Source organism: Phascolarctos cinereus, unplaced genomic scaffold (genome assembly GCF_003287225.1).
Source record: "Phascolarctos cinereus isolate Bilbo 61053 unplaced genomic scaffold, phaCin_HiC Scaffold_7;HRSCAF=346, whole genome shotgun sequence".
Classification (NCBI taxonomy): domain Eukaryota; kingdom Metazoa; phylum Chordata; class Mammalia; order Diprotodontia; family Phascolarctidae; genus Phascolarctos; species Phascolarctos cinereus.
In genome coordinates this window covers 59,926,719-59,942,367 of record NW_027556180.1, presented here as the reverse complement: position 1 = coordinate 59,942,367, position 15,649 = coordinate 59,926,719, and the positions used below count along the sequence as shown (strand labels likewise).

The following is a 15,649-nucleotide window of genomic DNA, read 5'->3' as shown; positions in this document are numbered from 1 at the left end:
TGTATTTAAGAGGCAGAGTTACACAGCGCCTGAAAGATAGGTTCCCCCTGCTTTTCACCCAGCTTTGTGTCTATTGAGGAATGTTGTCTTGTTTATCTCCTGAATGCAAACAGAGAGCAATATTGCTGTCACTCTCAGAGAAGACTTCTTGCCCCTGTCAATCCCCCTTCTCAGAGGTTATGATTTCTTTGCAGCCAGTGTCCCTCTGAGGGGAAGAATTGCCCAGAAAGAAGTACCAGAATATTAATGCAGATGGGTTTGAAAGGAAAAAAGAAAAGTAAGATGAATCACTCACCTTGTTCATTTGCATTGTATGCATGGTTTGGGAGACTGCTGTATTTTAGTCTATTCCTTTATCAGCTTTGTCAGACAGGGCCTATGGAAAATTAAAGCAGATTTTTAGGTAACTTCAGAAAAAGCATCTGATTCAATCCTTTGCATGTCCAGAATCTAGAGCTGGCAGCTGACCTTAGAGATCATGCCCCACACAGCTTCTTTTGTAAGTGAGACACTTCCACTCATGAAAGTTTAAGTGACTTTCTCAAGGTCCCATAAGTATTAAAGTTGGGATTTGGTCAAGCTTCTCCAACTGTTAGGTGAGTGTGGGCTTTGTTTGCCTCCTTAATGGAATCAAATAGTTCTCTACTTATAATCTGAGGCCAGATTTGAACTCAGGAAGAGAATTCTTCCTTTCTCTAGGCCCCGTACTCTATCCCCTGTGCCACCTAGCTGCCCTTTCATTTAAGTACAGCCTCCCCAAAATATCTGCTCATAAGGTAACGTCAGTTGGTAGCTCTTTAGAGGCTTTAGTCATCCTTCAATCCCCTCTGGTACTATAGTCTTGGAGAAAATAAAATGACCCCGAAAACAAGATTCAAGATGACAAGGCTACTTAGAAATAAGGTATGAGTCCAATCAGATACCAATGTCTTTTTGCCCTTTAATCAATAGCTTAGGTGAGAAGTATGTCACTGGCTGTTTTCATTTAGTCTGCAAAAATAACCTATTCCTTCTTTAGGCTAATTCTCAGTTTAACTTCATACTTTTGAGTTTTTTCTTTGTACTTCATATGGAGTGGTGATGTGCTCTAGCTTCGGGCAAGTGGACATTAGTGGCAAAAATAATCCTTGTTAAAATTATTAAAAAATAAACCTTTTCAGTTTTATACAGTTGTGAGAAGTATCATGGATGGAGAGCTAGCTTTGGATTCAGGAAGACTAATCTGTGTCTGATGAAGCTATATGTCTAGACCCCCTCTCCTAACTCACCACAAAGGTCTACGTATTGTAATTGTGTATATGGTGAGTCCAAACCTCCTTCCCTTGTCAAAATTATACATGCTTTGTAATTCTTATAGAGTGAATTGTCACAAACATGTCAGGTTCTGTCTGTCTGAACCTTGCTGTTGTTCAGTCATTTTCAGTCTTGTCCAATTCTTTGTGACTCCATTTGGGGTTTTCTTGGCAGATAGGCTGAAGTGATCTGCTATTTATTTCCTTCTCCAGTTCATTTTTACAGATGAGGAAACTGAGACAAACAGGGTTAAGTGACTAGCCAGGGTCATACAGCTAGTAAATGTCTGAGGCCAGATTTGATCTCAGAAAGAGTCTTCCTGACACTTTATCCACTGAACCATCTAGCTGTCAGAAGTTATTGGTTTCCTATTTCTTCCTAACCTCCATGTTAACCAGGTGTCATCATTCTATGGGATTTGTTTCTGCTACCCTAGGAACCACATAAAGTCTCTGAACCTGAGTAGAAATAGTTTAGTGATCAAAATTCTTTTTGTTACTGGAACCCTGCACCTATTATTTTCCTTTCTGCATCATGTTCCTTCAGTTCCTGGAGCTCTGATAGTTCCTGATTATTTGTTTGGACTCCAAACTTTCCGTCTTATTTTTTTCTCTCCTTTGCTGCTGAGCCCATTTCAGATTCCTTATACTGCTTGCCTTAACTCTCAGTTTCCATGTATATCTTGATCCCTGCTAGCCTGCCCAGTCTGGACTCTAACCTTTGACACTCTGCATGGCCCGTGAAATGACTTGTTTAGCAGATTGTTCTCATTTCAGTTATCATAGTCTTTCTTTGTTCCTGGATTCTTTCATCCAGCATTTTGCTTCCATTATCTCCATTTCAGCAGACAATAAATCCTTACTTTGTGCAAAGTGGCATCTGAGTGGCACTCATAGGCCTGGAGTCAGGAAGATGCATCTTCCTCATTTCAAATCTGGCCACAGACACTTGCTAGCTGTGTGACCCTGGACAAGCCTCTTCACCCTGTTTGCCTTAGTTTCCTCATCTGTAAAATGAGATGGAGAGGGAAATGGCAAACTGCTCCAGTATCTTTGCCAAGAAACCCCAATGAGGTCATGAAGAGTCAGCCATGACTCAACAACAATAACATACGTGCAATGTATATTTTAGCTGTTCAGGACATAAAGGTCAAAAAAGCCAAAAAAAAAAAAAGCCACCATGCTCAAGTAGCTTAAATTCTTCTGGTAGAAAATTGTTCCTTTGTATTCCTATCCTTCGTGTTCAGCTTGGCATCAGCTCCCTGGCCTTAGCTTCTCAATCCTCTCTGCCCATAGCCCTTCAACTGACTCTAAATCCCTTTTAGGGGTGTGTGTGTATATGTGTGTGTGTATGCGTGTGTGTGTGTGTGTGTGTGTGTGTGTGTTTGTGAGTGTATATAAATACATATAAAAATGTAAGTTTCACACATAATGCATATGAAAATAAGTGTTTTAGATAGAGGTCATGAGGTGGAGTGGTTAGAATATCAGGCTTAGTTTCAGGAGAAGCTGAGTTCAGCAGCCACCCACCTACCCTTGACATTTAACAGTGATGAGACCCTTAGGCAACTCATAAACTCTGTATTCTTTTGGTAACTCCCCAGTACTTATATTCTAAGTTGGAATTCACGTCACAGATGAAACTGCAGATCTGTATTCTAAGTTCTCATTCTTTATCCAGATTTATTGTACATAAAATTAATAAATCTGACAAACTAATATTGTCTTTTATATCTAAGGCACTATGCTCAGTCCTGGCAGAGAGGAGGGTGCTACAGATAGTAAAATGCAACAGAATCCATTAATATCCCCTGCACTTTAGCTGTTTAATGCCAGAGAGGTAAATTTTGGAATTTTTACTTGAGCCTACCCTATCCTTTGGGACATGACTAAGTGGTTCAGTGGAGAAAGCCCTTGGCTTGGAAACAGGAAGACCTGAGTTCAAATCCAGCCTCGGTTAGTTACTAGCTGTGTGACCCTAAACAAGTCTTTTAACCTCTGTATGCCCTATTTCACTGGAGAAGGAAATGGCAAACTACTGCACTCTCCTTTCGAAGAAAATCCCATGGACAGCATAATCCACTGGGTCACACAGAGCTGGACCTGATGAAGTGATTAAACAACAGCATCCTGTCCATCTCTACTTAAAGTTGAATTTAACAAAGATAAAATTTAAGCTTTGCCTAACCAAAATAATCCATGTCATCATTACCCTAGAGACAGTTCCATCTCCAGGAATGAGGTAACATAATTATGAAAACAGAGAGCATAACTTACTGTCACTTGAGTGAAGGATCCAGGCTCTAATTCCTGTCCAAAGTAATAAAGTGATATCAGAGACACAATTAGTTCTAGTAGCTCTTCTTTAGAGTCCGCTCTTCATCAGAGTGCACATAAATCTGCCGTACTTGGCCATGTTGGTCCATGTTCAAGTATCAGGGAAGAGTTTCTAAATAAATCCTTATAGTTTATTTTGCCTAGTGATTTAATAGCACTAATAAGCAACTGGACATTAAATTAAATTTAGTAAACATATTTTAATTCCTACCTAGAATGAGAAAGACACTATGTGAAGTATTAAGGAAAGATACTAATAAGAAAAGTTGATTATCTAAAATGTCTGGAATGTGAGGAATTCAGAGAAACATAAGGGGAACTGTATAAAATGATACAGAATAAAATAATCAGAACCAGGAGAACGATACACGTAGTGACAGTAATAATGTAAATTTTTTTAAAACCCCACGAAAATAAAATAAAATTATAAATAATTACAATGAAGAATCTTGATCCCAAACAATAACAACAACAACATCAATAACAAAAAAACAAACAAAAAACAAAACCCTGCCTTAGTCCTTCAGTAAAGAAGTGAGGGGCATATAGAATGTTATATGTTATATATGTTATATGTTATATTGTTGGATATAGTAACTGTGTCCATTCAATTTGCTTGACTACTTTTATCTTTTACAAAGAAGCACTGAATGTCTGGAAATGACTGTGTATAAGAAGAAAGGCCACTGAAATCTTATTAAAATAAAATGTCATACTTTGGTATGAAAATAACTAAAAACATTTGTTTGTACTTCATTACTTGACAAATCTATGATTTTTCCCTCACAATGATTATTCCCTTGACTGACACAAATCATATCCCCTCTATACCTGAATACGCAATTTCAGGAGATGCTGTGGCCTGAAAAAAAAGTCATCATCTGAGATCTAGGCCAACCCTGTGGTTATGAGCCTTTCTGCATGTGCTTGGGCTAGTTTTGGAATGGAAGTCATACTGTAATGTCTTACTTAAGCATACAAAAAGCTTTTATCTTGGAAGGATATTCTAGAACCTGAAATCAGGGTCGTGTTAATGTGGAATTATGGGATCTCACAGTTAGGAAGGATCTCAGAGGTTATTTAGTTTACCCTGTGACTCCTCAGTAGGCAATCCTCTTTTCATCATGCCCAATACGTGACAAATCATCTGTCCCATGAATATACTAAGTGCAAACTGGTTACCACCTGAGGAAGCCCATTTCACTTTTTTTATAACACTTCTTGAAAAAAAAATCCTTAAGTAAAATAATCCAAATCTGCTCAAATGTGGCTCCTAGTTTTGAACTCTGTTCTAAGCAAAATAAATCTAATTTTTTGGATGACAGTCTTTCAAATACTAGAATACAGCTACTCCAGCCCTTCTAAGTCTTCTGTAATGGTGGGCTCCACTGAGCATCCAAATAATGAGAGCTGAGTGCAGAGAAGACCTGTATGTCACTTTGATTCCATCAGATCTGTTGTACTAGTTAGTGACTTGTCTACACCCTAAGGAAATCGTATAAAAGGAAGAGTCATCCAGAACCTGATCTAGATTCTGAGGCTAGAAATGGAGAGAAAGGACCCAGGTCAAGAGGAGCTGAGCCAAGACCCAGCTGTTTCAGAACAGCCAACTGAGCTATGACAGGACAGTCCTCCTCAGCTGTGTCTACTGGGACTGAGGGGAGGTGGTAGTTGAGGGGGTGTTGTTGCTGTTGAGTAATGTCTTACTCTTTGTAACCCCTTTGACAAAGATACTGGACTGGTTTGTCACTTCCTTCTCTAGCTCATTTTACAGATGGAGAAACTGAGACAAGGGTCATCAAGGTGGCACAGTCAGGAATCGGAAGACTCATCTTCTTGAGTTCTAATATGGCCTCAGACACTTACTAGCTGGGTGACCCTGGGCAAATCACCCTGTTTTCCTCAGTTCTGACTGAAAAAAGACTGAAAAACAAAAATATGAGTCTTGCTTGTGCAATGATTTCTGTTGATTCTTCAAATTTCTTTTCTTTTGTGGATTCACACTGATAATTTTTTTTAAAAAATAGATATTTATTTTGTTCTCTCATTTTGTTTTCTTTTGGGGGAATACTACTAGTTAATAGTTTATTGAGTTTATCTTTAAAAAATGCTCTTGTGGGGGCAGCTAGGTGGCACAGTGGATAGACACTGGCCCTGGAATCAGAAGGATCTGAGTTCAAATCCAGCCACAGATACTTGACACTTACTAGCTGTATGACCCTCAGCAAGTCCCTTAACCCCGACTGCTTTGCCACAAAACAAAAAAAAAAAAAGTACTTGCATTGATTAATCACTTATTGTAATTTTTTGTTTTTATTTTTTCTTTTATTGTCAAGATTCATTCTTTTTATTTATTCCAGGCTTATTTGTAGATATTCTATTTTTCCAAGATCCATGTTCAATTCATCAATCTATGTTTCTTTTATGACTCATTTTAGTGGTATAAATTATTCTTTGAAAATTGCTGTAGCTGTATCTCCTAAATTTGACACATTGTCTCATTTTTATCATTCTTCTTTACATAGTAATTGTGTCTATGATTTGTGCTTGGACACACTCATTGTTTGGAATGTAATTATTTAGTAGGTTCAAGTTTAGTCTGTATCCTTTACTTACATTCCCGTATTAATTATTATTTGTAACACAATATTGTTTTTAAAGGATGTGTTCAGTATTTTATATATTTACGTAAACTTATATATACTAATCCAGTCTGGGGGACACAATTAATAAAAAAGGATAGTCCCTGCCCTTAAATAACTTACAATCTAAATGTGGAGAGACAACAGAAGGAAAAAGGAAAGTGGATGTGGGGAGAAATCTGACACTAAGTACCTAGGTCACGTGCATCTTATTCAGTGGAGTTGAAAACAGGTAGAACAGCAGAAGCAGCGTAGAGTGAGCATTCTATAAGAAAAGGCATTGAGAGAAGTTTGTTACTCTACCCTCTAGCCCACCTTGAAGGGAGAGGAGGCTGTTGAAGGTGGACTCAATCAAGGCTTGAGCTAGGTAATGAGGTCAGAGGTAATGTACTTAACCTGGGAGGGGTGTCTTGTTCTTGGCAGTTGGAACCAGGCAGGGAAGTAGACACAAGGTTTTTCTTGGTAAAGATACTGGCATGGTTTGCCATTTCCTTCTCCAGTTCATTTTACAGAGTAAGAAACTGAGGCAAACAGGGTTAAATGACCTGCTCAGGGTCACTCAGCTGGTAAGTGTCAGAGGCCAGATTTGAACTCAAGAAGATGAGTAAATGGGGGCAGTTAGGTGGCACAGTGGATAGAGCACCGGCCCTGAAGTCAGGAGGACCTGAGTTCAAATCCGGCCTCAGACCAAACACTTGATACTTTCTAGCTGTGTGACCCTGGGCAAGTCACTTAACCCCAATTGCCTGAAAAGAAAAAAAAAAGGAAAAAAAAAAGATGAGTAGATGGACTCCAGGCCCAGTACTGTATCCATTACACCACCTAGTTGTATATGTATAAAAGTCTAATATTTCCATTCTCTAAAATAATGGGCCCATTTTTTTTTAATGAGTGGGTTCAGCCTTCCAAGATATGTTATTCTGGAGTTCATCTCTCTCTCTCTCTCTCTCTCTCTCTCTCTCTCTCTCTGTATCCCTCTTCCTCTCCCTTTCTCTCCTTCTCCCTCTCCCTCTATCTCTACCTCTCCCTTTTTCCCTCTCCTTCTCTCCGTCTCCCTCTCTCCCTCTTTCTTTCCCAGCACTGTGCTGTTTTATTAAGTATATTAAAGTATGGTAGTATGTGGATATATAGAGACAAAGGTCAAGTTTCATATATTCAGCATCTAACAATTGCAATATCTTCTAAACTTAAAGACCACTAGTAGTCCTGGGCTATTTCAATGGACTTTCATTGATATCTAACAGCCTCTGTCTTGACTAATTATAGTAATTGTTTATTGACCTTGAAATTCTAAGTTTTAAACTTTGTTTTCCATGTTGATTTATGTTTGAGATTTCCCTCTGTTGGTGAAATAAAGATTTTATCAATCAGTAATTTGTCTTTTTGGTACTTTTAGAAAAAAAGTATTCTCACTTTAGCATTGTTTCCTCTGGGACAAAATGAGGTCCTAAAATTATTTCTGTACATCATATCTTCAGGGCCTGTCCCTTTGACTTAGAGGACTCAAGTGTTGTTGTTTCTGCCCATTGCTATGGTCTTTGACTCTGTCTTGGCAAATTTTCATAGAGATCTCTATCTTTGAGTTCTACATCTTTAGTTTTTTTTTGTTTTTTTCAGAATTTCTAATGTCTGAGATCTAGTTTCTACTCTACCTTTAGTCATAATTTTCATCCTTATTTCCTTGAGCATTGAGGAATAAATGTTGTATATCTCACCTATCCTTTGCATATTTATTGTGATAATAAACATACAAGAAAAACTTTGCAGTTGTCCCCCTGTGCTAAATTTATAAGCGGACACAGACTAGATTCCTATAGTACGCAAAGGCATCCCCGGGTTACAATCTCTGTCCCTGAAAGGAATACCTCATTTTTGAGAACAGGTCCATTGGAATATTTCATTGGTTCTCTTTTCAAATAACCAAAGCTTTATTTCTGTTCCATTATTTCTGGGAATATAATTTAGCTTTTTTTTTTCTTTTTTTGGTGAGAATTCTCAGGTCAATTTTTGTCAGAGCATATTATCTGTACATTGTTTCGTGATCTTTTCCAAATTATCTATTCATTTCACCTTATTGTTTTATGATCCTTCCGGCTGATTTTTTTTGAGGGGCTGGGAGTGGGGGGGCTCTTGGCTAAGCTTTATCTGTCAGCCTTCTTACATTCCACCCCTTTCCAACTCATCATATTCTATTTTATTAAGTTTAGCTTCTGCCTCATTGATGTCCAAGCATTTTTCTCCCCTCTCCAGACCACCAAGATTAGATGCCTTATATCCTTTCTAATGCGGCATAGAGAATACCTGACTGATTTCATGACACATGGGATATTCTTAGGTGGACAGCTGCAGCTGGCCTTGACCCCTTAACTTTCTGCCCTTCCTACAGGGAAAACTGACTCTCCCCCCAATACAGTTACTTGCTCATTCCTTTCAATCTTGGGAATAGTAAGTGTGATGCTCCACTCTTCTTTCCATCTCACTGTGTTAAAGGATGGTAATGTAGGATTAGATTGATTTAATGCCAAGAGAGGAGAAATATATACCCTCATGGCCAAAGTCCAAAACCTGTTTTCAGTCCTGTGGGGTGTGGGGCAGCCTAGGAACAAGGTGTTAACTAAATTCTTTGCTCAGCCATTGGCTGTTATTTCAGAAGACTTTACATTGTGTGAGGTTTTCCATGTTCTCTTCTTGATACAATATTAAATACTATATGACTGGTACTATACTTATTACTGTTAATTTTTTAAAATAAAATAAAGCTATCAATTAAGAAAGTGATCAGATAAAAAAATGAACAGGCACTGTAGGCATTGGCCTTTATTTGGTTGACTAGTATGCTGTCTTTGAAATTATGTCGAGAAATCTGCATTCCTCGTCTATTGCTTGTTTTCTTTGGAGTTCATTTGCTGCTGCAATAATCATGTAATTATCATAACTGCTTAATCGAAAGGAAAAAATTCATCTTCCCTTATTGGTCCTACTGGAGTATTGAACCTATTACAAGGCACAGAAATAGTTTGGAAGAGGCATAAAAGAGAATTGCAAAAAGCTTGCTTCATTTTATTGTTATCCCACAACATTTATTCAGCAATAGAAGAACTAGCTAAAAAGGAGGGTAAAGAAAGACTTAAATCCATCTAGTGTGCCTGAAAAGGCAAACATTCTAAATCTCTACAATTCTAGGCTCATGTATGGTTTTTTATATCACTATACTGCTAATAAATTCTATCATCTGCTGTACTTGAGGTTCATACATACATGCACACACACATTCATATATATTATATATGTATATATGTACACATATACATATATGATATATAGATATATTGGGTATGTGTATGTGTGTATGTGTATGAAACATTTCAAATATGTCATTTAATTTTCTTCTTTACTTGATTTTATTTTAATTATTTTATATAAAAAGTTCAGTAAAAATTGGATAAAGTAAAACGATTTTAAGCAGTAAAATCAGTCAGCATAGCATGAAGCCGATTAGAAACTTAGAGATAGCCTACTCTGCAATATTTACATGATAACAGATGAAACCTTGCAGGAGAACTGAAACTATTCTTACAAAGTCTTCCCATGATCTTAGCACTTAGCACCACGGCATAGGCTAAAAGAAAAACCAAAAACAAACAAAAAAATCCCAGAACAAAAACAAAAACCCAGAAAAAATATTTATTGATATATTCACAGAAACATTAAAATAGAATATGGATCAAATGCCTCATTAAAGATAACTCAAAAACATTTCTCAATTCAGAACTAAGTTTTGTATTTTTTATATAAGGCTCAATTCATTTAACAGTATTTCTTATGACAATAAGCAAGTCAACAAACATTTATTGGCATAGTAACAATGTGCCAGGCACTCTGCAAGGTACTGGTGGCACAAAGATAAAAATGCAATAAACAATGTCTTATGGAGTTTGTCATCCAAGCTGGATAAGATGAACATAGGTATGAATTAGGTAAATATGTACACGATATCACAATATATACAAGGTCTCACATACATGTATGATAATTGTGGGGAAGCACTAGAAATTTGAGGAAACAGAAAAGGTTTCATGTAGACTTCTACAACATCTGGTTTGATCCTCGGACAAAACAGATTTGAACAAGCTCATTCAAGGAGGTAGCGCATTCCAAGTATGGGGGATAGCCAATGCAAAGACTTGGAGATGGGAAAAATTGTGCCATGAATGAGGAAAATGAGGAAAGCCAGTTTGCCTGGATTGTAAGTACATGAAGTCAGTCAGCTAATTAGTCAATGAATACTTGTTTGGTTCCCACTTCATGTTTGGTAGTTTGTAACAAGTGTAACAATGGGAGCTTGGGGTCAGATTGTGAAGGTGTTTCAGTACCAAAGAGTGGCAGTTGTATTTGATCCTAGAGGTATTGGGGTAATGTTGAGTAGAATAATGACTTGGTTAGCTGCAGCTTTAGGAAATTCACTTTGGTAACCGCATGGAGGATACCAGGCTCAAGACTTACTGCCCTGATCCCATAACTCTATTTTTATGAATGATTAAACCTAGAACTATTTAGCCATGATGAAACAATTATTCCCTGTGGGTTTTTTTTGGGGGGGAAGGAGAATGATTATTAAATTTTTAAAGAAACTTTCCTTCCTGTTAGAGAATACAAATATGTGTCATTGGCATATATTTAGAAATTTCCACTTAATAATAATGGGAGAGTTCAAATCATGACAAGATCAAACAGTTTATTTACCATATATGTGTCAGGGTGAGAGTTCTTCAGTTCTGGGAAGAGGTGAATTTAAAAAAATATTGTCCATTTTTAACATTTATTTAAAAAACTTGAGTTCTGAATTCTCCTTCCCTCTCCCCTTCCCCATCCATTGTGAAAGCAAGAAATGTGATGTAAATTATACGTGTGAAATCATGCAAAATGTACTTCCATATTAGCCATGTTGCAAAAAAGAGAGAGAAAAAAACAAAGAAAAAAAGCAAGAAAAATAAATGATGTAAAAATTATGCTTCGATCTGCATTCAGACTCCATCAGCTCTTTTTCTGGAGGTGATTGACATTTTTCATTATAAGTCCTTTGTCTTGGATCACTGTATCATTCAGAACAGCTAATTCACTCAGTTGATTATCATACAATATTGCTGTTACTTTGTCCAAAGTTCTCCTGATTCTGCTCACTTCACTTTGCATCACTTCATACAATTGGATAGCTGCAGTTGATAGGAAGTTGTTTTCTTGACCTCAGGCCTGTTTGTGTGTGTGTGTGTGTGTGTGTGTGTGTGTGTGTGTGTGTGTAAGTGCATGTTTGCTACTTTTCCCCATTGATACTGGTTTCTGCTTTCTGGGACCAAATAGAATAAAAGTTTAATCCTTCTTCCCCATGATTGGGCTTCAAATATTCAAAGACAACAATTTAGTTCCCTGAATTTTCCTTCTATGCTGAACACCTGCTGTTCATTCAACAATTCCTCACTTGGTATCCTGGTTGCCTTCTTTGGGCAACATTTTCCAAACAACTTTCTTCCTAAAATAAGACACTCAGAACGGAATGACATATTCTTGTTGTAATCTGACCAAGGATGTATATATAATGGGACTATCAGTTCCATGTTCCTAGAATATATGGGTAATGAAATACATGAAATTTTGCCAACTTTGCCACTTAGATAACAGAAAAAAAAATAGCAATATTACCTTTCCTCTCACCCCAGCAACATCCCAACTCTGTTGTAATCAAAAGACAGTCAATGGCTAGAAAGTTTGTCAGGATATATGTATGTGTGTATGTGTATGTATGTATATATTTTCAATGTATATGTATATATGTATACACACATATGTACTTACACAGCCATACACCTTTATCATATTGGTAAAGTAGAAAATGTGTAATCATTAAAGTTTGGGAAGCACTGCATGCCTTGTCACTTACAGTCCTCATAAATGGGAAGTGCTATTGATAGTTCTAGTTTATGGAAGAACAGGAGGCTTAGAGAATTAAAATGACTTGTCTTACCTAAATACCTGAGGCAGGATTTGAACCTTAGCATAGACATTCCTCTCCAAGCAGACATTCCTCCATAGTTACAGCTATTTTCCAAAATATCTGAGTTAATCTATACTCAGGTGTGGTAGAGTGGAGAGAGTGTTGAATTTACATTCAGAAGGAACCTGGCTTTGAAGCTCAAGCCTTCATGTTTGCCAGTTTTGTGACCTTGAATAAAATACTTAACCTTTCTGAGTCTGTTTCTTCATCTATAAAATGAGGAAAGTTATTTTTGCAACATCTAGCTCGCAAAATTTGTGTGAGGAAAATAAAATGCAAAGAATAGGCGTTATATAAATGTGATTTATTTATTATTTCTATGTTACCTGTTTTTGCCTCCTGTCCACTTTTGTTGTTTTTCAGTCATGTCTAACCCTTCATGGCCCCATTTGGGGTTTTCTTGGCAAAGATACTAGAGTGGTTTTCCATTTCCTTTTCCAGCTTATTTTATAGATGAGGAAACTGAGGCAAATAGACTTGCTCAGTAAGGATCTGAGGCCATATTTGAACTCAGGAAGATGTCTTCCTGACTACAGGCCCTGTACTATATCCACTGCCCCACCCAACTGCCCTTCCTGTCAACCACTTCCCTTTATATTACCAACTTGGATAATAGAATACAATATCCTGTTTTCTTCATGTGCCTGCAAGGGCTATCAGAAGTCTGGATATATTTGTAAACACTTGATACCATGATCAGAATATTCCCCTACCACACAATAAGAAAATAAAGAAAAAAGAAAGAAAATCTGAAATAAATCTGGTGTAGTTACAGGTCTAGTGTATCCCTTTTGTTTCTCTTCCTCACTTCTAGAATGACTACAACAAAAATAGTGCTTAGAATATTTTTGTTTCTTCTATTCTGCTTCTGCTAACATCTGCAATTCATTGATATTCTATGTACCTCTGCTACTTCTTCTTATATGGAAAGAATGCTCCTGGCTAAGGGAAACACTTCAGATAATGGCTTTGAAATGTAAAGTAGGTCATGAAATGTAATTTCTGGCAGAGACCTTAGAGATTAGCTAAACCTAACCCTTCATTTTGCAGATAAGGAAACTGGAGCTAGGGGAGGTGACTTGCCCAAGGTCACAAAGTAAGCTAGGGGGAAGAACCCAGGTCTCCAAACTCTTGCTTCAGTGCCTGGTACTTGAGTGTTTGGTTAGTCACTAGCTAGATGTATGATTTTGGGAAATTTTGTAACATCTCTAGGCCCTGCTCTCCTCATTGGCAGAATGTAACGTCCAGATGTAACTTTATACAATTCAACTTTGTGAGTTTAAGCAATACAAGTGTCACTATCCCCTTTTCTCATTCTAGTAGAAAATAACATAGTAGCTGTTAGAGATCAACATTAATTCAGAGTAAAAGGTGTCCAAATATTTCCATGTCCAACATCATTTCCATCCGTTATCTTTCATTATCATAAATTTCCTACATTGTTCACTTTTTTGTGCAAAAGCATCACAGGCCATGTACAATTCAACTAGATTTTCATGGAAAGACAGCACAAATTATCAGTTATTAACACCTTTGCACAAGTTAATTTGCAGGATTAAATAATAAAGGATAATTTGAGGGGGGGAAAAGAACGGCATATAGATAGTGAATTAGGGATAGTAGGGGGCATCAAATAGAAATAAGAAAGGACACGAAATGACACCTAGGCACTGGGGAAGGCTCCAAATGGATGTGGGATACGATGTAAAAGGCAATGGTTTTGGAGTCAGAAAACTATAGAGATGGACTTCAATTTCCATATCTGCAAAATGATCTCATTGGACTACACAGGCTCAATGTTCCTTTTCAGCCTTGCATCTAGTATCCTGTGAACCCATGAGGCAAAGAATTTTACCTACCTACCTCAATGCCTTTGGCTTCTGCTGGCCCAGTAATAATCGGCGTCTTTGTTTCATTGCTTCACTGGAACATAGGTGGTATTCCTTCCCAAGCTGAACAAACGACCTCCAACTGCCATTTCTTAATCAGTAAAGGCTTAGAGAGAATTGAAGCCTACTCTATTATCTCCTAACAGGTCGTTTCAGAACACTAAATGCTAGATGGTGATTTGTCAATATTTGTTTTTGCTTTAAATTCATTAGAGAGAGAAAACAAATAACGACAACAGAACAAAAAACAAAACAAAAACAAAAACAAAACCTTCCTTTACATTGTCTCTTGACAATGCTCTTGAATGGGAAATAGAATAGGAAAGCTCCATATAGGCATCCCCCTATAGAACACCAAACTTCTGACATCCTTTCCAGATGCAAATCTATTATTCTATGATAATAAAAAGGTAGAAATTGCTCTCAAAGTCTTCCCAACTTTCTGAAACCCACTAGAATCTGGACTTTGCCGTCATATACTACCTTCACACCTAGACCATGATGAGACTGAATGGAATTTTCCTAATTCAGAATTAAATAAATAAATAAATAAGCACCTTGATCAATTACTTAACTTTTCATTGTGGCATAGAGAAGTCCTTGGATTGTCAAAGGCTGCCTTAATGGAACAAAACCTCTGAAATGACTAACTGAAGTTTTCAGATATAATTCAGGGAAAGATGAAACTGACTAATACTCAGAGAGGATTAGCACTAAGTCAACAATTAGTCACAGCAACTCTCAAAAAAATTCATAAAAGGGTCATAATCTGTATTAGTGGAAGGAAGAAATTACAAATCTTCAGAACAGTGAAGTAATCAGACAGATTAGAGAAGAGAGGGAAACCTGAACTCCAACCCTAACCTAATTCCATTTCTAACCTTCATTTTCAGTGTGAATTCATTCACAACAATATGTTCATGTTCAACTTTTCAGGAATCACCTACAATACATCAGTGACACTTTGGGATGTTTTATACGTGGGCTTCTCACAGACTTTCCCCCCCTTTCTGTTACAGCATAGGTGGAGAAGTTGGGCGAGGACACGAAGGAAGTTATGTGGGCAAACATTTCCGAATGGGATTTATGACCATGCCTGCTCCTCAGGACAGACTTCCTCATCCTTGCTCGAGTGGCTTTTCCGTGAGGTCCCAGTCCCTTCACTCATTGGGGGGTACGGATGATGACAGTAGCTGTAGCTCTCGGAGACAGCCTCCCCCAAAGCCAAAGCGGGACCCTAGTACAAAACTGAGCACTTCATCAGAGACCGTCAACGCCACAGCAACGGGTAAAAGCGTGAGACTCCCCGAGAGGACAGAAGGTAAATCACGCGGTTTCTACTTAAACTAGAAATTTATTTCAGACGAAACAATAAGGTCAGCAAATTAACGAACATCTGCTTTCCTCAATTGTGCACAATATTCTAAATGTAATTAGGCT

General features: G+C 37.5%; 1 protein-coding gene across 1 annotated transcript in view; it reads left to right on the top strand.

The window, feature by feature from the left end:
* Positions 1–15,649, top strand: part of NYAP2 (neuronal tyrosine-phosphorylated phosphoinositide-3-kinase adaptor 2) — a 325,867-nt gene that overhangs the window by 152,249 nt on the left and 157,969 nt on the right. Inside the window, exon 3 of the mRNA XM_020975494.2 lies at positions 15,229–15,530. Within this exon, the coding sequence (XP_020831153.1) occupies positions 15,229–15,530 (302 nt within the window). The remainder of the gene's footprint in view (positions 1–15,228; positions 15,531–15,649) is intronic.